Genomic DNA, 25271 nt, shown 5'->3' on the forward strand with positions numbered 1-25271 from the left:
ATTGTCCGTCAAGTTACCTTGACTTTTCTAAATTTGATATACTTGAATTAATTTGATTACTCAAACAAGAAGTAACAGCACCAGGGGGCCACAGACCACCGGTTGAAAACCTGTGCTTACAACACAAAAAAGCAAGAGGGCACTGTTCTTCCATTGCACTTTTTTCTGTCTTTTTTATTATTATTACTATTATTATCATTACCAACATAAAACGTGCAATAAGAAGCAAGTGTTGATGAGAAATGTCTTAATTTTGAGAACTGGTGGGACAAATGTATTGTTGGTGATGATACATTGATATTTTAAACTGCTACATGTGGCAGTTTTAGTAACCAAACACAAATGAATGTGTAGGCATAAGCAATGTAGCAGCATGTCTTGCACCATGTGGCTGTAGTACACCATGTACAGAATGATGGGTTACTGACTCTTAGCATGAGTGGATAGAGAAATTGTCCTGGACTGGTGTGCTCTGCATGGGAAAACAGGGCGGGGGAGTGACAGGAGGAGGAAAAGTTTTTCCTGTTGGAGCAATGAGGGCGGCGGAGGAGGCAGAGGAGGGGGGGTGGGGGGGTGGCAGGTGGTCAACAGGCCTGGAGGCTGAACGCTGCTGAGAGATGGATGGCATACTGTGTATGTGTGTGAGAGTGAGAGAGAGAGAAACAGAGGAGGGGGGGGGGTTCGAGGCCTTCTTGCAGAAAGAGCTTGGCCCTTGCAGCACAGCTGGAGTACCAACAAAAAGCCACAGGTCTGGACTTGAGCAAAACCTTCATGAATGAGTAGAGGGAGAGGGAGCGGACTCTGATTGAGGAAGGGAAACAGAGGATGAAGAGAACATAAAACAAGAGAGTGACAAGAAAAATGGCAGAAAGTAAAAAAGAGGAGAGATTGTGAAGGCGGGGTTGTGAGCTCCGGTGTCGGATTGCGTGGCTAGCCTGTTGTTAGCCTAGCCTCTCTAACACCCAAGCAGGGACAATGTAAAATGCCATTGCCAACTTCTCACTGTATGTACTTCTCTGACTCTATTTGATATACTTTATTCCTTTAGCTCTACTGAGGCCTGCATTATCATGCCATGTGATGCATGACACTATAATACACAATTAACGAAACTACCTTAGTTACTTGCTGAAGTAAAAAAGGCTCTGGGTTCAGAAGAAGACTTTCCTTCACAGTGGCAATTGTCCTCATTCTGAAAGTTTGTCCAAAAAGGCCAGGTTAACACAAGAGGTAGCATAAGCTCTTTCAGAGTTGACATGGCTCATTGGCGCCTGTGCCAGATTTCTTCATCTTGGACACCTTATACTTCTACTGCTATGCCAACCATGGCAAACGCATTGTTGTGGGGAAATACAGGACAGTATTTTGGGATTTATTTTTCCTTCCTTTAATCCTTGGTAATCTAGCATAGAGTACCAAGAGGCTCTAGAGAGGCTCTAGAGAATTTTAAGAATCAAGACTGTTGCCACTGTGGAGAAAAGTCTTTTGTGACTCCCAGACAGTCTTTACTTCAGTGAGTATCTAAAGAATAGTAAAGTGATTTTTCAGATTATTAACCATACAGTGGTATTTGCTGCTCAGTGTGAGTGTAATACACAATATAATCAACAGCATAATCCACCCAGTTTGGGCCACTAACCCGTGGATACAGACGGGAAAAAACACGAATTTGAATGATGACACAAAGTTGAAAAAGTGTTTTGATGAATGCACAACACATGCCAGTTTTGGCTGAACTACTGCGTGCCATAACACTGCCACTGTATCAGCACGCAGCAGCACTCCAGTCCAGTATGCAGCCTGCAGGGAGATACAGTGACAACGCTGCGACAGAAAACAGGTCTGCCATTTTGGAAGCCAGGGGACTGGAAAGAGTGTTCAGAGTGAAACCAAATCAAATATGCTGTTTGTGCATCCTTCAAAACAATTTTTCAGCTTCATGTTGCTGCTCAAAATTGTGTTATTGTCTGGCTTCCATCTACTTCATTCATTTTGGGCAAATGCTTTCCTGGTGAAGCTCTTGCTCTTGTGACAGAGAAGAAGTTAATGGGTCAAACCTGGTGGGTGCAAAACACTCGCATGAAGCAGCAAATGCCACTATGTGGGTAAGAAGAATTTGTCAGGGACAGTCTCTGCCAGGACATTGTTGGGGTTAGGCTAACAACAATCCAGAAAGCGGAAAGTAACACTCTGGGACAGAGCTAGGCTGCAATGGACAAATGGAGTAAGAGCTGGGCCAGATTAACCATTAGGGCAACGGGGCAGTTGCTCAGGGGCCCAAGAGCACAAAAGGGCCCTGGACCAGGGCCAAAAAATAAATAAATAAAAATAAAATATAAAATAATAATAGTAAAAATAGAAATAAAAATAAATAAATAAAACGCAAAAAAAAATAAAAGCTTGTTAGTTTGGTTTTATGTTGTTATGGTATGTTAACCTGTGTAACCGTGAGCTGAAGCCTCCCCCGATAGGTCAGACCGCATCATGTGACAAAGTCAAAAGTGACGGCAAATCAACGTCAAGTTCCGTTGAAGCAGATGGCGTCTTGTACAAATGGAGAAGCATGCAGGGCAGCTAAGCAGGAGCACTAAACGAAAATGAAAAAAGGAAAAAGACATCAAAAAGGCAGAGAACTTCAAAGGTACACCTAAAATAGGCACTTTCTTCACTTTTGTTAACTGCTCTGCTAAGGTAACTACTAGCAACGAGGACAGCACTTAGCAGCACTTGTATCTGGTTGCCCAGGGGCACCGTGGAGTGTTAATATGGCCCTGGGTAAGAGAGTGAGAGGCTCTAAAGAAAATGGTAAGTACATAACAAGAATAATATCAGGAACAAAAAGAAATATGATGAAGGGAGTGGCTCTGGAGAAGCATGATGTGGGGCCAAATGTCGCTGAATGCCAAGAGAAGGTGCAGTTGTGCATGGCTGAAATTATTCATTACAGGAAATCCCCGTGTTTGAAGTGGAGCCACTTGCCAAGAGAGTGTGTCCATCAGCCTAATTCACTCTGCTCTCCCTCACACACCTAAAATCCTCTCATGGGCACCAATAAATGTCAAAGCTAATAGCTGGTCTAACTCATTGCTGTGTATGCGAAGCTGTAATTACACAAGAACAGTGTGTCTCTCCAGCAGGTAAGGAATGTATACACACTCTTCTACTTCCTACTACAAGTAAGTACAGCAGCTCCTTCTCCCACAGGAAGAAGGATGTATCATCATCTTGACATGTTAATCACTGACCTTGAGGTCACTTCCTGGGCGGGACTTCCTGTTGCGGCACCAACGAACATGACAGGCAGTTGTTTTTTTCATATGCTTGTACAACCGCCTAAAAATCTCCACTACATCTTGCAAAAGGAATGTCACACATTTGCCAAGTGATTCAAAAGTTCAGTCATACACTTTGTAATGCTCTCAAGTGTGCATGCACCGCAAGCGTTAAATGTGTTTTGGCGTTTTGGGTGGCGTTCACAAGATGTTTCATGCACTCCGTCTCAGTTCTGATTCTCTTGGACAGCAGCTGCTTGATATTTGTCTCATTTTTCATCACTTGAGTTTGGGAGAGAGTGAGAAACTTTATAACACAGGCTTAGCTGAGTCATGAATGTAGCTCTTGGCAGCAAGGTGGCCTGCTCATTCCAGTTGGCTACACATAATTCGGCTAATTTGCACCTTGATCATGCGGAAACCTAAACTGAACACATGACTGTTTCACACGGGTGCCACAACTGAGAGACAACCACCACAATCCCGCAAAATCTTGTTGCCACACTTCACTTGGATCAAAGTTTTATAACAACACAATCCATCACATTTATTTTCTCCTATCATTCCCTTTGAACACTAATGGGCATTCTTAATGTGAGACAGCGTGATGAGAAAGCTTGATGTATTGCCTACAGCTCAGTTACAGGAAAGCAAATGCCCTCTTTTTCCCATAAGAGGGATTCAAATGCCCATAACTCAAAGCAAATGTGGATTCCCAGAGAGTCTAGGGTTTAACTGTTTCTGTGGCAAACGAAAAGCCCATGGAGCTGCGGATTCAGCAGGATGTAACAAAATAAGGACCCGATCGTCTATAATTCTAAGCTGCAGCTCATAATATCGAGAATGCATCCCCCACCTTCATTTCATGTTAGTGTTACACGGTAAAACTCTTCAAGAGCAAAGCCAAGCTGTTAAATTCAAAAGGGAAAGTCAGTCCATCTGTCAGGCCCCTTTAAAGCCCGTGGGATTGTGATCCAGGGGTTGAGGAAAACCAAACAGATTAGACCTCACCTGCTCTGGATTTACAGTGGGCCACGTTAAAAGAAACCATCTTCATTTTTAGCAAAGTTCTAAGGTCTGGAAACGACTGTGAAGGTGAGTTAATGCTAAAAGGTCTGAGGTCATAACTTGGCATTAACTACAGCTGAGAGGCAGGAGTATCCAAGTTAGTCTGAGTGGGAAGGATATACTGTACGACCTTCTTCCACAGGCAAGCCCCTCTCTCTGGAAAGCTGGAGCTCGAGTTGTTTGGGGTGTAATCATAGCAGTAACTAGCTCTCAGATTATGTGAGCACATTGGAACACCTTTTACATTGGAACTGATTATTAAGACAGCCTTCAGTTTGTTTTTAAAGCTGCTTGGAAATCCAAAACAAAAACAAAAAAAAAAGGAAAGAGGGGCACTATGTGGGTTTGAAATCATTACCAAAAGCCACATTTGACAATGTGTTTTGCTGCAATCCTTTTTTTGGCAACAATAAAGCTTTTAGGTACATTTAGCAGTCATTTAGTGTTATTAAAATGGCTAATTGGCCTGTAAAATACAATAAACCATCTAGAAGCAAACCCCATGAACAACAGCTTACCTCAGCCATCAACATTTTGAGCTTTGAAAGTTTTGGGCCTGTTTATATGGGTGCCAAGCAACAGGGGCATATGAAAAATAGTGTTACTGATTATAAGTTGTGTTAATCATTAGCGTCCCCTGTGAATTGTTCCATCTCTTTTTCCCCCTTGATCACAACGGGCCTATAGACCATGCCTTATGAGGAGGGTGTTTTTCTGAGGATGGCAACAAAGGACTTCATTGCATGTCAGATCCAACTTTACAGGATTTTCCATGAGTAAATGTATTTAGAAGCCATGTGTTAGCAAATGCAAAGAAAGTATGGAAGAGAAGCTTTTCCAGTTTTTAAAAGACTGACTGTCATCACAAATAAGACATATCTGGGTATAATAACAAATGCTGTTAAACCGCAGAGAGAGCTTAAAAAGCTGAGAACAAAAGAGAAAGGTTTGTGTCTGGGAATTTTATTTTTGTCAATTTGTCTTACATTCAGTTTGGCCTGGTGCCAGACCAGACAAATCTAAAAGAGGAAACAACATCTATATTTCTAAAGTTCAGACAGACTGTGCTTATGGTCGGGAAGTAAATCATACTAATCAACTATCACATCACATTAATCTTATGTTTCCACAGTCCTGCATCACTGCACTCTACAAAAACATAATAGAACTATGTTTGATTTTATTTTACTCTTGCCAAAATATATGGCACTGTCTGTGAAGATTTATTTTAAACTCTAATAGAAATGTAAATCTACACAACAATCCAAAGATCACAACAGTTCAAGCATGCAATAGAATCTAGAAAAATAAACATTCTTTAAATGCCCTAACATTAGTCTGAGGTCTTAGTTGTGTTTGGGCATAACAGTAGTGTTTGAATGAGTGGATCTTTTATTTTCTTGAGGCATTAAATAGGTCCATTTCTATTCCTTTTCATACAGTACATGATGAAATAACCAGTTAAAGGTAAAACTAACTGGGGTTAGAGTGTCTGAAGACGACGATCCTGTAACACAAGATGTGTGTTGATCCCTGAGAAAAGTCAGCTAAAGTCTTTCACAAATGATCAAGGCTACTCTTCTGCCTTTCTTCTTAACTTTCTGTTTTTAGCTCTCTTTTTCCATCTTCTTTTAGCCAGGTAGTTGGTGAATAGGTTATTGTCCCGCTCATCTTCATCGCCCTCTTTCTCCTTGTACCAGGGTCCCCAGACCCCACCATTGTACTGAGGATTAGAGCGCAGGTCTTTAGCTGGGTAGCGTACTGGCACTGCAGTCTTGTTGTACTGTGCTAACCGTATTAGCATCTTCTTCACTATGTGCGGGTAGCGCTGGGACAGGTCCACTCTCTCATAGGGGTCGGCAGTGATGTTGAAGAGCCAGACAGATTTGCCTCTATCCCAACGGACACGCTCATTATGCCAGCGATTAGTCAGCAGCTGATTGGAGAAGGTCTGTGGAGGAACCCAGTCGCTGTAGCCAGGGACACCTGTCAGGAGTTTCCAGTGACCCACCCGGAGGGCGGCCCGGATTGCCGTGTTCCACAGACCATAACCGGCCTTCCAGGAACCATTCTTAGCCTTGACGTAAATAGGGTCAATGTTGTGAAGAATGTCCTGGCGAGGCGACGGGCGACCTTCACTGATAGCCTCCCAGACATCGTACCCATCCAAGTTTAGATCTTCATCTAAAGTCCCTTCCCCCAGGGTGACCAAGGTAGGGAACCAGTCAGTGATGTGGACCAAAGCCCGGCACTTTGTCCCTTTGTTCATCAACAGGGGACTGTGAACAAAGCCCACTGCCCTGATGCCCCCTTCCCAGTATGTGGCCTTACTGCCCCTCAGAGGCCAGTTGCTTCCTCCGGCCAATGGCTGGCCCCCATTATCTGAGGAGTACACCAGAACCGTGTTGTCATAATACCCGTAGCGTTTTAGTGCTACCGTGAGGTTGTGAATTGCTTCATCAAGACAGGACACCATGGCAGCATATTTACGACGGTGCAGGTTTGGAATACTTTTATAGCGCTCAAGGTAGCGGGCAGGAACCTGCAGTGGGGAATGCACAGCCTGATAGGCCAAATAGAGGAACAGAGGCCTGCGAGGGTTGTGATTGGCTAAGATGCTGATAGCCTTTTGAGTAAACATCACAGTTGAGTACAAGCCACGGTCCTGTTCCCATGCTGCCTCTTCCCCTTCATATAGATCGTAGCCACACATGCCAGGCCCCTCACATTTGTAGTGACTGTAATAGTCACCACTCCCAAGCAGGGAACCAAAGAAGGTATCAAAGCCACGCTGGGTGGGCATGCAGCCTCGCTTGTAGAAGCCCAGATGCCACTTGCCCACCATGTGTGTGGAGTAGCCAGCTTGCTTGAGTTTCTGTGGCAGGGTGACATTTTCCAGGGGTAGACAGTTGGGCTGGGTAGCTCTGATGATGGAGTGCTGAAGGCCAGTGTGGATCTGGTACCTAAAACATAGTGAAAGATGTCAGTACGTCAATCACACGTCATAGCAGTTTTTAAAAAATACATTGCTTTGATTAAAACTGGACAGTAAAGTAGAAGCAAAGGCCTGAATATGCTCCTAAGGGTTAGAGGAAAAATCTTTCTTGTAAGAAATATATCCAGATCAAAAATGCAAAACAACTGTTTCCACTAGCCAATGAAATATAAACTGATCTAATTTAATTAGGGGAAACACCATGTCATGAGGATTCAATCTGCCATGACATTACAGTGTTGTAGATATTATGCCTTTTATTTCCTTCCCTCCACTAAACTACATTCAGCACTTGGATGTACTTCCCAAAATTGTGAAAAGGCCTCCTATATATTCTTGACTCAAATTTGTCAAGAGTTCCCACTATGACACTAACTGGTCCACATAAGGAAATGAGCTCCTCTGTATGAATTAAGTTTTATATTTTCAACATACTACTGTATGACATTTCAATAAAATAATCCAAACACAAGTCACCCAGTTTTAGTAATCCATTTAAAGGTAGCCAATATGAATTTATGTAACTCAACATTAGGCTTCTCTTCCCATAAAGGAAACCTTTCATAGCTCATCTGAAAGCAGTAGGGTGACTAGCCACAGAGAATCTTTGTATAAGCGATTACAAAGTGATACATTATTCAATCCAATTCTAATTACAATGGAACCCGTCCAAGGCCAACAGATTTAGGCTGAGAAGAGTGCTCACTGCAGGCTGGCAACCAAAGCACACAGTGATGTTCAACTGATGTCCAAAAGGAAAAGGAAAGGGGGTGGAGGGATAATAGTGATGGAAGGAGGTGGAGGCCAGGAAACCAAGCTATGACCTGGAGCTAATGAGGTGCCGATGTTGGGGGCAGCCATCGTGGCATAGAGTTATGTTGACTGTGGCTTCACAGCGTTATTGATGGATGAGTGACAGCTATGAACTGAACAAATAGAAGACTTTCTATAAACAAAACTCATCATCCATTTGATCAGTGTACTTACTTTAATTGCAAGTGAAAAAAAACTGAAAAGTGTTTTTCATCAACATGGGCTGACATTGGATTTGATCACAAGAGTCATGAATTAGGGGTCATGGATTGTTAATTTCTGAATAAAGATCCAGTAAGGTAACTACTTTGTACCCCAAAATGACCACAATGTATCTATGGGGGTTGATCAGTTTGCTTATTAATACCGATCATTCACTACGTGGAAAATATGTACAATCTCATACTGGACCTACAGGAGTTGATCTACATGTGTGTGCTATATAAGCAAATAGCTTGCGTAGGTTAAGCGCTTATGTGCCATGTGTAGACTATGGAGCTACTCACATTGGCAAGTTTGTTCCGCGCCCAAGCACGTTTGCCCCAAAAATCCGGATTATTTGACCAGTGTGATCGCTCCGTTTCGTGCTTGAATACAGTACACTTCCCCCGCTCTGGCACAGTTGGAAGGGGTGTGCTTCAGCATGGTACGGGTACATACACAAGCACATGCACGGTCATGCACGCAACGCGCAGACGTAAATCATGCAACTTTCCTCCTGCCTCTGCAAAATTGTTTAATGCGTGCAGCGCGATTACCGGCGAATGGCCGCGTTGCGCAATCAATAATCAACCATGTTGTCTGTGTCGCTGTCAGTTGTGCTGCTGCAACCGCGGATAAACAAAAGTCGGTTTATAATGAAAGTACAGCAGTCTGTGTGCGCCGAGATCCGGCACTGGCCGCGGCACCCGGTCAGGTCTGGTCTGCCGGTTCTCACAGGTGCCGCTCCGGCTGTCAGTTGAACCTTTCTGAAGAAGGAGGAAGTTACCTCCGAAACTGTCAAGGTAAATAAACATCCTTATGTCTGATTGAAAGGAACAAAAACGTCTTTTAGTTAAAAGGAAGACATGATGAATGTATTTGAACTATACTGATTTATGATGACGTCCGACCATGCCTGTTGTCGTATCTCAACGTGAAGATGTGCATACCGGGGGCAATCGCGCTTGGGTACGTTCGGGCTTTAGGTAATGTGAGTGCAGGCCAGCCGGGGACTGGGGAGGGGGAAGTTTTTGCTTTAGCACGATACGGAGCAAATGGCCCTAATGTGAGCAGGCCCTAAATAACAGACTTAAAACGCCTTGCTCTCAAGCCAAACAGACATGTCAATACATTACTATTACTGTATTTTGCATTATGATACACTGCCTAACACCCAAAAATGCTGAAAATTACACTGCCGCCACTGTAATGCAAGTTTGACTGCATGAAGCACTAACTGCAACTGTGCCTACTTGGAAAGCAATCAGTAAAAAGACAAATGGTAAGATGAGTGGCCTGATTATAAAGTCAAGTAGTCTTCATATTTACTGACACTATGACTGATTTCTGGCCAGCCTTTCTCTTGCTAGAGTGGAGCAACAAAGGCATGCCTTTAAGTCCTCCAAAGTCCCATAGGTGACGGCCGGTCTTGGCACACGTTAAGGCCAACTGGGACTTTGGAAGCTGTCTCTGCATTTAGAAAATCAGTACAATTATCCCTGACTTCATCTCTGACTCCTGCTTGGAGAGAAAGCAACAGACAGCCAGGAGACAGGGTTCCGAGACAGCCAGATGCCTCCTCTTACCTCCCTCCCTCCCTCTCTTGCTTGTTCTCTCCTGAGGCTAGTGGTGCAGAGACAAGCTGTCACCGGGGAGAGGGAGTGAAAATAAGTGGCTGGTTTAGATTTCGAAAGAGGAGGATTCAGCTGGAGGAGAACCAGAGGGTGGTCAGGCTTAACAAAGGCTCCATTCCCTTTGGAGGACACACATATTCCTTCAAGCTTATAGCATGTGCAATGTTCCGCACAGAGATAAACGGGTGATTTTCAACAAAGATGCTTCTCTGAACAAAAACATCATACTTACACACACAAACGCCCATCAAACCATGTACTGCAAGCACAGAATGCAATTGCGCACAGATACATCCCTCCATTTAGCACAGCTGGCCAGGTCATCGGCCTAAACTTCAGGTAATCTATTGTTAATTCTGCTTTGTTTTGTCCACATTTACTTGATCTTGGCATAAGTTCTGCAATATGAAGATACCGAAGTCAATTTTAATGAACTCTGAGTGCCAAATCCATAATAATTCACCCCTAAAAAAAAGCATCAATGAGTTTCTTTGGACTTTTTTAAGTCATGAGAAAATAAGGCATCACCCTTTGGCATCATCAGAAATGCACATTGCATAAATCTAGTGAATTTATACATTTGATAAATTGTTGGAATGCTTTTTTGGGTTTTACAGTTTATTGACTGTTCACCCGAAGAGATGGAAGCAACATTATCTTGTCAAGTGGGCGGTGAGCAGCATATGTTCTTGTGTGTAGCTACATAACTGAGATGAAAAGTGAAGAAACTGTGCATGATGGTGTGACTGCCAATCTTCATGTGCATGAATCAATTTGTCTCATCTGTGTTTATATCAGTGTGTGTGACAGAGGTAGAAGTATACCTTGTGTATATGCATATAAGCACATCACAAGGTAAAAAAAAGATGAAAAACTAATATAACGTTAACGCTGAAAGTAGCATAAAGTATGAAAAGCTATGACTTTCATTGAATAACAGTAGGGACTTAAACTATACTGACAAGCCTTTGTTACAGCAGCTTACAGGGGTTAGTAATGGACATAAATATAAAGTCACATTTTCACAATAGAAGTGAATGCGAAGAGCAGAGATCCATGTCTAATGGAAAGTGCTGTAAAATAAAAAATTAAACCAATTTGGAATGTCTTTTTTTTTTTTTTTTTTTTTTACCTCATCAGTGAACTGATGAGGTAAAAAGTTCCATCATGACAAAACAAGCATTATTAAAATGACTGGTCAAAGAAGACATCTTCACTGGTGATTAGAAACAAAAGAACACACACCACAAGATGTTACCATGGTTCAGACTGCTAACATCATAAGGTTTTAATTAGCTGGCACTAAGGTCCTGTTAATGAACCAAAACTATTATCTAGAACGCTAGTTCTAGATAATATTAAGCGAGTTCTAGGGGTTCCAGGGTCCTCAAGGTTCTTCTAGGGGGTCATCAGCAAAATAAGGCACAGATTAAGTATTTATTTAAGGTGTTTTTGACAATGTTTTTGACTGAACATTGCAATGACACAATGACACAAAGCAAAATATCTTTTCATATCAGACTCTCGATGGTAAAATCACTTCATGTGGGGGTCTGGGGCTTTATGAAGGTCACCTTCGGCGTCAAGAACATGAAAAAGTTTGAAAATCCCTGATCTATGGTTATGATGTCAGATAATACTAATCAGCTGCGGTATCATTAACAAAAAATTACTGAAGAAGTCCTGTGGCAACGGAAAAAATTTTCTGCTAGCTGCGCATCAGGCCTTCACCAGCAAAACCTCTTCTGACCCAAAAGGCCTTGCTGATTCTACCCAATTCTATTTCTATTGTTGTGATAGTCAGAAACATCCTCCTGTTCAGCTTCCAAAACTGTTACCAGGTTAGAGTTATCAGGTTTAAACATGACAACAGCAAAATAGGTTTGTGTGTGTGTGTAAAGACAGCAAAGGGACTAATGAGAATAATGATTTATTCTCTTTGGCGAAGTTCCTACAGCACTGTTTAGATAAGTAGGCCTTGTAGTAAACTACAGAACACATATAACACTGGTCCAAACAAACCAATACCTGCACGAATGCAAAAAGGCACTGGGGCTGGATGCTTGTAAAGCCTTTTGTAAGAATTTAGCATTCCCAGGGATTTGGGTAATGGTTCCCAGGGCCTTTTAAATGTTAAACTCAGAGACATAATGCAGCACAATTTCAGAATTTGATACCTCTATTCAGTGCAAGTCTTTGAGGTCAGGTCAATGAGTACAGAATCCAAAATGAGACCGCACCAGCCCAATGGGAGCCAAGAGACTGTCTTGATTTCATATGGTGATGGGAGGGGTTCTCATCACTTGGTGGTCTAGGCAAGGGATGCTCTGAACCCCGAACTGCAAACATGCACACGAGAGAATAGAGGAGGCATTGTTGTTCTGTTATTAGGTGATGCAGTATAAATGCAATGAACTAAAAGAAGGATGGGAGCAAACAGAGTAACTAAAGGAAACATGTGTCTCTGGGTAAGACAATACCAATAAATCTAGCCAGCCTGGCATTAAAATAAGGTTTTTTGAAAAACAGGCTCTGTTTACCCGATCCCAAGATAATTTATCATGCACAGTTAATTCACACTTTTATCTGGCTCTCTACAAACTGAAAAGCAAGCACTGATCTCCATTGCGCCTCAAAAGTGTTTTCCACAAGCCAAATGCATGCTGAATTTCAAGCTCGTTATTTGTGTAAATGTCTATCAAATGAGTCTGGGAAGCAATACGCTCAATTACCTTCATTTTCCTATTGTATTCATTCCAGTTACACATATGATAATTTTTCCACATCTAGCATTCACTTTGTTTGATTTTATTTGTCAAGCAGTTTGCATTAACGCCAAGAGAACGATGAGATTGAGAGGAAAAGAGAGCCTCGAAATAACAAAGCGAAAAACAATAAGAGTGGACCTGTGCCGGCATGTGTGAATTTGTTAAGACGTGTATGTGTGCTAAAGACCCAACCCCTTAAGAGCCCCGACCCCTCCTCCCTCAGTCTTGGTGTTCACATACCGAAAGGTTACAGCCGTGTAATGAGAATGTCATGCTAAGTGCAGTCTGTGATCCCTCAACAAATCAGTCAAGCCAACCCAAGGTCTTGATGGAGAACGGTACGAGGTGGAGTGCAGAGATTTCCCTGTTTCATTTTTCAGTGACGTGGGGGACGTTCACAAGGGAACCGGGCAATGGCCTTAACTTTATTGGTTTTGGGGCACTTGAAGGACAGTTCTAGGTCTTTAGTATTTATGAGGCCTTAAAATAATGACTGCAGTAACAAATGCCTTCTGGACATTCACATCTTCTCCATCCCTCTCCATGTCCAATGTTGCTAGTTTATAGGCTCGTGTTAAAACCAAGCAGGGTAGGGGTGGTGGCTCCTGATGCAGGAGCCACTAGTGCTGGGTTCCTAGAACTCAGTACTTCAATAATATCAACTGAATTAAGTCAGTACTACCAAGTACACATGGGTCAGTGAGGTTTCAGTGCTAGATTTTGATGAATTCCTTATCAACAGGAATGTGGGAATGATCAGATGTTAAGTTACTGCCTAATTTTCTACCCATTTATTTTGTACATTTTACATATTTTTAATTGGCACATTTATACTCCACCTCTGTGTGTGTGTGTGTGTATATATATATATATATGTGTGTGTGTGTGTGTGTGTGTGTGTGTGCGTGTGCGTGTGTGTGTGCTGAGAGATACTGAGGGATATTTTTCTACCGTTTTGGTACCAGTATTGAATTCCAGGTACTGGTATCGTTACCAGTACTGAAAAATGTTAAAAATCCCTGACCTAAAGCTCAGCCTGAGGGGCCACAGTTTAGGGACTGGACATCTCTGGACATCATTATTCAGCAAAAGTGAGGATTCATGTCACGTATAAGCAGTGAAAGATGGTGGCTTGGTTCCACATCTTATCGCGCCTGAGGAACTGCTACATTCCACTGGTAGAGAACCAGAGTTATGATCTTAAGCACCACTGTAATCACGGTATCTCTCTGGTTTATTTACACAACCACTGAGCCACGAGGCCAACAAATCACACACACCATTAAATGCAAATCACCAAGCACCGGCATCCGCTGAAGTCCCACAAGACAAGTGCATTGGCCAGTGCTCCAGCCACTGAGGATCTGGAGGTTCCCATCAGCCCTGCTGCCCAGGCCTAGGCAACCCGTGTAATAGTGTTCCACGTCCTCCCCACATATGGTTCAAATAAGCAGCCTCTCCACAGCTCTCTGCATCTAATCAAATTCAGCCTCGGAACACTACACTGCGCTTAGCTCTTCCCTTTTTTCAGTCTCATTGCTTGCTTTCTTTACAATCACTGCACAGCCCTTCACTTTTGCTCCTGCCTTGCTATTGTCTTTATTGAATACACTCAGTTACGGGCAATAAGCAGACTCTCTCTTCTTTAGGCTTCATTTTCCATGCTTGAGAACACTGATATGTCCATGTTTTTCCTGTTTACTGTATACTAAAGATTTCACAACATATAAACAAAATCCCTCAATTTTTTTAATGAGGATGATTTTTTGGGTTGAAATATCCACCACATAATGTTCTGTTTCTTTGGCTTAGTTATCAACATTCATAAATCACAGAACTGATAATTGGCCGTGTAAAGCAAATGTTTCCCCGGGGACTATTTTCCAGTGCAGAGACCATTTCACTTCACCCAATTTCAAGTCATCAAGACACAACAGTGATGCTGCTCTTAGGAAAACATGGTTACAGTGATGAACTACGGGTGTCCGGAAAGTTTGAAGCATCTAAAAGTTCATTTTCATAAAGTGGAATGAATGGAAACCAATGGCTGAACAGAAAAATAAATGATATTGGAGTTATAGACATGACCCTTAACATGCAAAATCAGTGGCATTGTCCTTTAAACCTCTCTTGTTCATCACTGAATTTATTTGACACCTCCCACTTGCTCAGTTCATCACTGCACAACTGGAATGAAAAAGCATGAGGGTGAACATGGGAAGTCAAAGAAAGAGTGACAGATCCCTGAGATAACAGGGGACGGGTGACTGAGAGGCTAAGGTGAGTCTAAGACGAGTGTGGACAGATGGCAAACGTCTGAATAAGTAGGAGGCAGAGTTCTGGGGGGGTTGGAGGGACAGAGGCAAAAAGAGCAGCCGTGAGCAAATAAACGAGCCCCGCTCCCCCTGTGGTTTAGTAGAGTTACAAACCCAGTGGTCCGTAATAGAAGATCACAGCGTTCAAGAATGACAGAAGTGCTCTTGAATCCTTGCCACTATCCTCACGGGCGAACTGCTCGTCATTGCCCCGGAACAAACGGGCACATTCCTAATCATTTGTTTGTTGATCGACGGTAGTTCATCAGCGACGTAGGAGCCTGATAATGACATTTAATTTAGTCTTACATCATTTTGCTTTTGCTTGACTGGTTTCCAAGTGTGACCGCTGTCTCGCCTCCCACAGGGAAGCAAGTCCAAAGGAAAAGGTACTGTACGTAGGCGGGAGTGAGTAAGAAGATTTAACCAAACCAGGACCATCTGCACACAGAAATACAGTTGCCTGAGACATCAATGGAAAAGTTACAGCATCTACAATTTATTGGTTTTTATTGCAATCTGACAAGCAGGTGTGCAGCTGACCAAGATCCAAGTAAAGGAAGGGAAAGGTTCACAGATAGCGCTACTTGTTGTCAGCAGCCTTATTCTGTGTTGAAGAGGTCACATGCCAGATTTGTCTGGACAAGTAAGTTGTCATGGCTCTCAAGCTCCGAGATGTTCATCTTTGTCACTCCAGAAGTGTGTTTACTAAATTACACAAGAAGCCGGCTTGTCTAAAGTGGAAACGAGAGCACGCTGTTGGCTCGCCACGTCACATACGCTCCTCTCCGACATGTCCACCATTTATCAGTTTTGGAGGCTGACATGAGCGCTGCAACCTCTGCTCCGTCTGTGTTTCATCTCTCTGCTCAGGAGGATCAGCGAGTGTGCTCTGGGGCTTAAGTGCATAATAATTCAAAACCTGAAGTTTTAAGCCTCCAATCACATCAATGCAGGCCTGGGAAAACAAGACAGGTTGAAGTTTTGTGAGTTACCCAGGGGGATAAGACAGCGATCTTTTTTCAAGCTTCTCTTACTAGGTGAAAGCACTCTGCAACGCTCTCCTAATGCTGTTTCCTCTTATCGCTCTTGATCTCATTTAATACAGATTCATACAGTTCACAGAGGTGGCAACACAGCAGGTTCTTCCAGTGATGGTAACCTGAAGCATGGGATTTTTCATTTTCAATAAAATGTTGTTTTTTGTCATCACTGGGGTGCAAAAAAACCCATGAAACTCAGAATCTTTAGTCTTCCTCTGTGGAGAGAGTCAGTTGTTTTCTCCTGACTCAAATGATTTGTTTTGCTGGGGATTAAAAATTACTTTCACATGTTAATGCAACCACAGTTTTTATTACTCCTGCCCCCATTTGACTGACTCTTCAGCTGCACGTGATATCCTGTGGTAACATGCACTAGCTTCAGCAAATTAACAGCGACTGTTAGCTCGTTAGCATGGCTCTGATTATTGTATCAGAGGGCATGAGCAAAGGCTTCCATGTAAATATGAATCTTAGTGAACAATGACACCAGTTACCACTTTCTCACATCAACTCCAGAGTCTTTTTCAAATTAGAAGTATCTCAACTCATGTCTTCCTAATCCAGTTTTCGCCGCTACTTTCTCATTGTAAAAGTAATAGTGAATGATATGTGGTTATATATAAGTTAAAAAACTTGTTGTTACACAGTGAGCTTCAATCTGTTGAAAAACACATGCTTTGTCTGCTTTTGGTGTCCAAACTGGCCCATCAGGGCTCCAGTGGAGAACTGTGCACTCAGGGCAGCAAAACAAAGCTAGAGGGAAAACGCTGATGAGATTTTGGTCAGTTTTGGTAAAGATGGAAAAACAGGGTGAAGGTCAAAAATAGCCCTAAAACAATAGCCTAATAAACAGTGATTGTCAACTGGTGGATTGTGGTCCAAAAGTGGACCGCAGGTTGATCCTGAATTGACTGCTGGCATGCTGGTCATAGAAACATAAATAAACATTTGCTGAGCACAGAAGAAAGAAATTTCTTGTGTGTGCTCACTTACATGATAAAAGAATGTCTGTTGGGCTTTTATTTGGTCGGGCTCGGTTACTATGCTCCCCTCTCAGGTTGGGTTTGGACGAAAATATGTGGTCCGATCCACACTCTACTCTACACCAGTTGAGCGCCGCTGGTTTAAAGGGGCCCCTTTGGTGTTTGGTTAGCAGAGTCCTTCTTACATGTCAGCATCAGTGACAGAGGACCATGGTTTCCTCTCCTCTGTGCAGGTGTTGTGTTCCAGCTGGGGTGGGAGAGTTCAAGCAGGACAGAGCTGTCAAGGATCTTGAACAAGAAGGAATTTCTTCAGAAATGCCTTTGCCCCTAAACCATAACGACAGCATTCCCCCACAGTCAGTGACACAGAAAATCACTGGTATGTTCCTTTAAAAGTGAGAACTCCCCACAACCCAGATGACTTCAACACCTGCAGTGTCACATCAGTTTATTCAGTGAGATTCAGTGATGAGCTTCAACAGCACTTGGACAAGCATAGAGAAAAGAGGGAGAGACGGCTGAAATCCCCTCCATGGCCTTCGCTTCACTACCACATGATGCTAACGTGCCCTTGCTATCAGCTTATTTACTTTGACCTGTCAGACCGGCACTTGGGTGTAGCTGCTCATTAAGAGACGAAACAACCTGTCCACCTGGAGGACAGTTGAGAAAAACAAGGGCATAGAGCGCATGCCCACTGAAGTGATATATATTAAGGGAATGAAAAGAAAAAAAGGACAGATCACTTTCAGTTAGCATGCAGCTGGGGTCAGATGCAGGCTGTGTTCAGACGCCTTTCACAAGCATTTAAGCTGCTCCTCATTTGGCTGAGGACCCCCCGGAAGTCCCCCAAGGACCCCTGGGCGGGTCCTGGACCCCTCTTTGACAGCCCCTGCTCTATCTAGTTTTGGATGTTTTAAGGTTAACTGAGGCCTGGGTCACTGCCTCTGCTGTCTCTGAGCAAGGCAGCAACTCAGACAGCACATTCGCCTTCGTGTAAAATCACTGCTCACCCACTCATAACCCCTAAGCATCTTCTTCTTGGGGGGGAGGGAACCGTCTGTTTCAAATCACAGATCCTCCCCCATCTTGCAATCATCCTTTTCAGGAATATAAGCCTGGAAACATAATTGAATCTACACCTACATTTCCATATGGATGTTAGCTGCTCTTTCCTCCAGTCAGAGATTTGGGTTTAGGTGTTTTCGAGTGAGCAGAGGAAAGAGCAGGGTGCACTTTGCTCATTATTTTCTCGGCTGTCTGCCAAGAAGAGGTGCCCGGCAAGACTTCCCCCCCGTCTCCTAAGGAGTGGAACAGATGGCGCAGGCTGGAGAAGAAGCCCCATGGAGCTCCAAGATGCAAAGAGGAAAACTGCTGATGTGAAACATACAGTAAGCAAACTACAAAGTGAGACCACAATCAAACCCTTCCCCGTAGTACACAGTAATAAGCCAAGCCCTGGAACATCTCTAGAGTTTCCCGCTGCTCACCAAAACACTCAGTGGCTGCTGGGAAAAGCTGACTGCCGCCCCATTTGCAAACACTTAACAACTGAGGTGGAAAAACGCTGTGCTGGTGTCCCTGTGAAACAGCAACAACAGTGATAGAATAGCCTAAAAGATTTTAGCTACATCTTCATATGCCTGAGTGCTCTGATCCCTTGCATGCTGGTCAAGATCTGGAAAAAAATGTGCAAATCAGGAGGGGGTACTTAAGATTTCACAAAATTTAAAAATCCCTGTTTTTAAATATGGCTTATTGGTTGAAACACCAACCTTATAATGTTATGCTTCTGCAGCTAACTCTATCATTGCCAATCATAAACCATATATCTGCTTATTTGTAGTGTAATGCAAACGTTTCCCTGGGAACTATTTTCTGGCGAAGAGACCATTTCACCCCGCCCAATTTCAAGTCATGAAAACACACCAGTGCTGCTGCTACTAGGAAAATTAATGTGGACGACTTTATTACAGTGATGGAATAGTGGTATGAAGAAAGTTTGAAGTCTCTGAAAGTTCATTTTCATATCGTAGTGGAATGAATGGAAACCAATGGCTGGATAAAATGTAGGAAAAATGATATCAGAGTTCTAAAAATCAAAGGCTTGCTTTGGGAAAAGATTAGCAGAAACATACATATATTTTGTAGATATTATGCTAAACATGCAAAATCATTGGTGTGGTCCTTTGATATGTACTGCCAGTCTACTTAGTTGGACATTTAGTTGTACTCTGAATCACACAAGAGGACAATCAGGCTTGGGATGCAGTACAGGGAGGTAATGAGCACAACTGCGTACATGTTAACGGTTGATAACCTGCACATTTCAAATAATTACTTTAAACTACACTCAAAGGTGGCAGTAACTGTTTACATTTACTCATGTTACTGTAATTGAGTAGATTTTTGTATATTTGTACTTATTTGAGTATTTTTAAAGTCAGTCATTTTACTTTTCTTAAAGTACAATTTTGCTTGAGTTTTGTACTTCACTACATTTTATTTCAAATCTGTTTTAACTTTTACTTTGAGTACATTTTAAATGAGCCACTATTTACTTGTACTTGGTCGATTTTGTAGCAGTATTTGTACAGCAGCAAAGTAGCAATTTGTAGTACTCTTTGCACCACTAATTAAACTTCCCAAACTTTTTCATGTCAAGTAGCCCCAGATCAGACTGCATGGACACGTGTGATGAGCTTCAAGCAAGGAACCTCAACTGACATTCTGGTGATATCATTTACTCCAGAATCATGCAACTGGCTCTGCTGTAGGAGAAACATTTGACCTGATCCAGGGCTGTTCAGACTTATTCATGTTCTGGACCGCCAGCTTGACTTTCATTAACCTGTGGAGCCCCATTTGAAGTGAGTTTTCCTTAGGGACCCTGATTTGGAAAAAAAAAATGGTTTGTGTTCAGATATATATTCAGTTATTCAAATGTCATCATTGAATACTTGAACACTGATTAATAGATTCAGAGTGGTAAGATTCAAATATGTTGAAATAATCACATTGTTTGTACCATATTACCTAGTGGATATTAAATTATAAAAAATTAAATTATTCCTCATTTTGTTTAGGACGTCCTGGAAACCCTACAAGGACACCCGGGGGTACGCACTTTGAGAGCCACTCATCTAAACAGTCATCCTCACACATTTGTGCTAACTTATAAAAACAGTGCAGTGAACACAGAAATTCATGTGGGCCCCATGTTGGGGCCCTGGAGGTCTACTGGACACTACCTGCCAGTCATCAGTTGGCTCCTAGATGGACTGCACAGAGGCTGCACATAGTAATTCTCCAGCTTGACTCCCTCTGCTGCCAGTCTGTCCAGGGTCGGGGTTTTAATCTCGGACCCGTGGTACCCAACATCCCGGAAGCCCTGGTCGTCTACCAGGATGAAAACGATGTGCGGCTGCGTGCTCGCTTTGTCAAACTCGTTTCCTCGGTTGCGCGGGTCGGCGTTCCAGTTTTCCCACGACACATGAACGCTGCACGTCTGAGAAACGATGAATCCGAGGAATAAACCCGCCGGCAGCCACGACAAAACCATCTTTCAGCCTGATTCAGAGGCGGAGGAGCGGCTGCGGGTGGTCGGCTGGGCACAGCGAGCAGGCGGCGGCGTGCTGCAAGTGTTCAGGGGGAACAGCAACACTTGGAAATTGGGTTCGCATTGTGTTCAGTTCTTTTTAAGCCACTGACAGCTCCACGGCTTTGCAGGGAAAGCCACACGGACAGCAGCGGGTCGGTGTCACCGCTCACAGGCCAATCACTGTCCGTTAATTCACGCGGAAACAGGAAAAAAGTCATGGACACCTGTATTCCAGTGCTACAGAACACTGAAGGTCAAGTGACAGATCATTTCCTCCTGTGTGAGGGTAAAGTAGAAAGAGGCTATGAACTTCCACAGCTTTCTGGCTTATTAACCGAAGCCAGCTCCCAGCAAAGTGCCTCCATCCTCAGTGAGAGCGCCCCTTCAACGCCGAGAGTCCGCCGAGGACTGAGGGGGGAGCCGCGGTCCACATGAGGGCTGCTGTTCTCGCAGCGGGCAGGTCCCATGTGAGCGTCCCTCTGCAGCTGCACAGAGAGTGCACCGTGAGGCGTTCAAGGGCTTCTCGTAAATACCGAGTTTCCCTCCCGAAACGTAGCAAAAATGACTCGCTCCACCAACCCTGCCGCCCATAATAATTGAAAATTCTGACATTAAAAGTTACGAATTCACAAGAAAAAAGGCGTAAGGGGGTGGGGGTTCAGTTGAGGTCATCAGCTGCAGGCGGGATACATGGCAAGCAATAGCATCTGTGTGGTTGATCCAGCCTTGCAAAATGAAGAGGTGTGATTGACCAAAAAAGTGTAAGAAAAAAAAGTTTTCTTCGTTTTTTCTCATAGATTTGTGAGGGTTTTTTTCTCTGCAATTTTCCACTTTAATCTCACAGAATGTATTTTTGTGGTGCTTTCCTCATTGTGTACCACTAGGCTCACATGAATGTGGTGAATGCTATTTTCTAGTAAGATGCACAGTTAGGTCCCTAAGAATTTGGACAGTGACACAATATTCATGAATTTGCCCTTGGACTCCACCACAGTGGATTTGAAATGGAGTAATCATGTGACTGTCAAGTGCAGACTTTCAGCTTTAATTTAAGAGGTTGAACAAAAATATGGCATCAGTCTTTTAGAAATTCTTAATTTCTATCATTTCTATTTTAGAAATGATGTGGTCCAGAGATCTCTGTTGTGTTGCAGCAGAATGAGGAGGTGAAAATGTGCATCATCTCATCAATGGTTTAGTTATTTTACTAAAAGCAGAAAAACATGAAATTCAGCAAAAAACCAATACAACACAATTACATACAGTATTAAAAATGCATCTCTTCCATAAATTGTTAACTCAGCTTCCATGCCCTCTTTTCTATCACCGTAAGCCCTCTGTTATAGAAAACTCCCACATACACAGTGATCGAAACCATTTTGGTGTCGTGTTTATGGACGGTAACATGAAATCCCAGTTTTTCCCATGGTACTTGAAGGCAACAAAAGAGCAACTATGCAGCCACAGATCACTTCCCAGCTAATGTCTCTGTCAGCAACATCACCAGCTTTAAAACACTGTCTGCATGTGTCAAAGCTGATTAGATTACAGGAGGTAATGGAATCTCAGTACTAATGTCTAGCCATGTGGAATATGATTTATTTGTTTTCCTCAGACTCCTAGATGGGTACAGCAACATGTTATTCTTCACTGGATTTACACTCCAGAGAGCCTGGCATTTGATTTATGGCTTGGCCCTGGAGAAAAGGCCCCAAACCTGCAAAAACAGAGGTGGAGAGATATATGTCCCATCCCTTTTGTAAAAATAGAGCTACACAGAGCATGAGAGCTTTAAGGTACTGTAACATGTGTGCTCAGGTAATGTCCCCTCTCGTGTGACCCCTGGTTCACTCAAACATGAACATTTTGTGGTATGATAGGATTTCATTCACACAGACCTGTACAGCCCTCCTGCCGTACATGTGGAAGCATATTGAGACGGGCAGCTTTTAAATCTCCTTTCATTATTTTGATGAGTCAGAGGGATCAGAATATTTTGAAAAATTTGATTTCATTTTTAATTTAATTGATTTTATTTTTGTGAAATAATATCATATTTTTTCAGAATGGGTCAACTATTGTAGATTTTTAGATTTGTAGATCTATTTATTTTTTAAAAGAAATGGGACAGTACATTCCTTTAGCACACCTGACAAGCAGGTATTAATTAGGAAGCACTCATTGAAACCAACAGAAAAATGGCTGAAGCATTTACCATTGACCCCAACAGTGGATGTACTGTACTCAAAGCATAGTTTTGGAGCTATTTATGAGGGCTGGGACACTATGCTTATCTCCTGATTAAATACTATCACAATACTTGGGTGCCAGTGTGATATGTATTGTGTTTCTTAAGTATTGCCATTTTAGACCTGTGGGTGCTCATAGAACCCATTTTTATTCATATACACTACATGGACAAAAGTAGGTGTTTCAGGTGTTTCATTCAGTCTCATTGGCACAGGTGTATAAAATCCAGCAGCTAGCCACACAGTCTGCCTTTACAAACATTTGTGAAAGAATGGCTCCTTCTAAAGAGCTCACTGAATTCCAGCATGGTGCTATAATCTGCCACTGTTGCAACAAGTCAGATGGTGAAATTTCTTTCCTCCTAGATTCCATGATCAGCTGTAAGTGATATTATTGCAAAGTGGAAGCATTTAGGAACCACAGCAACTCAGTCATGAAGAGCATGTAAAGTTACAGAGCGGGGTCGCCAAGTGTGGAGGCACATAGTGCATAAAAGTCACCCACGCTCTGCTGACTCAATAACTGCAGTTCCAAGCCTCCTCTGGCATTAACATCAGCACAAGAACTGTGCACTGGGAGTTTCATGGCTTGGGTTTCCATGGCCGAGCAGCCGCATGCAAGCCTTACATCACCAAGCACAACGCCAAGCATCAGATGAAGCGATGTAAAGCACGCCACCACTGGACTCTGGAGCGGTGGAAACATGTTCTGTGGAGTGACCAATCACGCTTCTCTATGTGGCGGTCTGATGGACGAGTCTGGGTTTGGTGAACGCCAGGAGAACGTTCCCTGCCTGACTGCATTGTGCCAACTGTGCCATTTGCTGGAGGAGGGATAATGCTGTGGGCTGGTTTTTCTGGGCTCGGCCTCGGCCCCTTAGTTCTAGTGAAGGGAAATCTTTCAAGGGCCTTTCCCAAACTTTGTGGGAACAGTTTGGGGAAGCCCTTTTCTGTTCCAGCATGACTGTGCCCCAGTGCACAAAGCAGCTCCATAAAGGCATGGCTGGTTGAGTTTGGTGTGGAAGAACTTGACTGGCCCTCACAGAGCCCTGACCTCAACCCCATCCAACACCTTTGGGATCAATTAGAACGGAGACTGCAAGCTGGGCCCTCTGGTCCAACATCAGTGTCTGACCTCACAAATGCTCTTCTGGATGAACGGGCAAAAACTCCCACAGACACACTTCAAAATCTTGTAGAAAGCCTCCCAGAAGAGTGGAAGCTGATAGAGAAGCAAAGGGGGGCCAACTCCATATTAATGCCTGTGGATTTAGAATGGGATGTCATAAAAACTCCTGTAGGTTTAATGTGTAGGTGGCCCAATACTTTTGTCCACATAGCGTATCTGGAGGTCAGAGGTCAAGGGACCCCCTTTGAAAATGCCAGTTTTTCCCTTTCCAGAATTTAGAACATTTACTCCCCTTGCCGACAACCTTCCCTGGCATGCTTGGTGGCAATGCATTCCTTAGGTCATAAAGTTTGATACCAGTATCTTTACTTTAAATTAATTCAGTAAAAAATAAATACATGAATAAGAAATTGTAAAAAAAAAAAAAAAAAAAAAAAAAAAAGAGCTGTGATACATAAATGAATGCCCACCCCTACTATCCTGCAGTCTTTCAAGTAGTAGGAAGCTCTGAATGGCTTTATGAAACAACATCAAACAAAATCACGTAGGGAATCATGTAGGGAAATAAGGGCGCACAAAAGGTTTTTCTCCTGTGTTCGAAAAAATTGTCTAGTGTGAGCACACACTTGAGGTTCCCTGGTTGCTCAGCTCTTTGGAAATGAATGATTGATTCCTTTAGGAAATGAAGGATTTGCTCTTAATTCGTTTGTCATGTTGCTCACAGTGTGACTGTATAACAACTTTCAAGAGGTTTTGATACACAGGGCAACTTTCTCAACAGAAAATCAATCAATAATAACTGAAATAATCATTCACCGTAAACAGCTGGATGTCTGGATATCTCAAAGATTTATGAATGGATTTGCACAACACTTTGTGGAAAGCCTCGCCAAGAAAGAGCTGATCAACCTTTCACACCAACTGGCCAAAAGGAAGTGTGGTGATGGGTATGGCCCATCGCAGAAAAGTGCCGAACTCCAGCAAAAGAAACGCTTTCTAAATCAACCACACACAAGGCTCTTGAAAGTTTAATCAGTGAGAGAGAGAGCGTAAGAAGTAAGACACAGGACAAACGCTAACTTCGAGCGTAACAAAAATTGTGGTGTAATCCATTCAAGAATGTGGAAACCTCCTTGGTAACACTTCCTCCTGTACTGCAGGCCTCTGGTGTCTGAACAGGGGTCCTTTCACTTGGCTTTA

At 43.0% G+C, this 25271-nt stretch overlaps 1 protein-coding gene across 1 annotated transcript; it reads right to left on the reverse strand.

Annotated features, from left to right (window-relative positions):
• Positions 1–5300: 5300 nt before the first annotated feature.
• Positions 5301–21110, reverse strand: arsj (arylsulfatase family, member J). The gene is made up of 2 exons (XM_030075588.1): positions 20344–21110; positions 5301–7303 (listed from the first exon to the last, which is right to left on the reverse strand). The coding sequence occupies exons 1-2, from the start codon at positions 20652–20654 to the stop codon at positions 5914–5916; spliced, it is 1701 nt and encodes a 566-aa protein (XP_029931448.1). The 5' UTR covers positions 20655–21110; the 3' UTR covers positions 5301–5913.
• Between the last annotated feature and the right edge of the window lie 4161 nt (positions 21111–25271).

This window comes from Myripristis murdjan, chromosome 18, assembly GCF_902150065.1.
Source record: "Myripristis murdjan chromosome 18, fMyrMur1.1, whole genome shotgun sequence".
Taxonomy (NCBI): Eukaryota; Metazoa; Chordata; class Actinopteri; order Holocentriformes; family Holocentridae; genus Myripristis; species Myripristis murdjan.

Bases quoted from the DNA above. Each gene is read 5' to 3' on its own strand.
- arsj (XM_030075588.1), bottom strand. From the start codon at position 20,654: ATGGTTTTGTCGTGGCTGCCGGCGGGTTTATTCCTCGGATTCATCGTT. The intron at 7,304-20,343 runs GTAGTGTCCAGT...ACTATGTTTTAG, and splicing joins AGCCAACTGATGACTGGCAG to GTACCAGATCCACACTGGCC.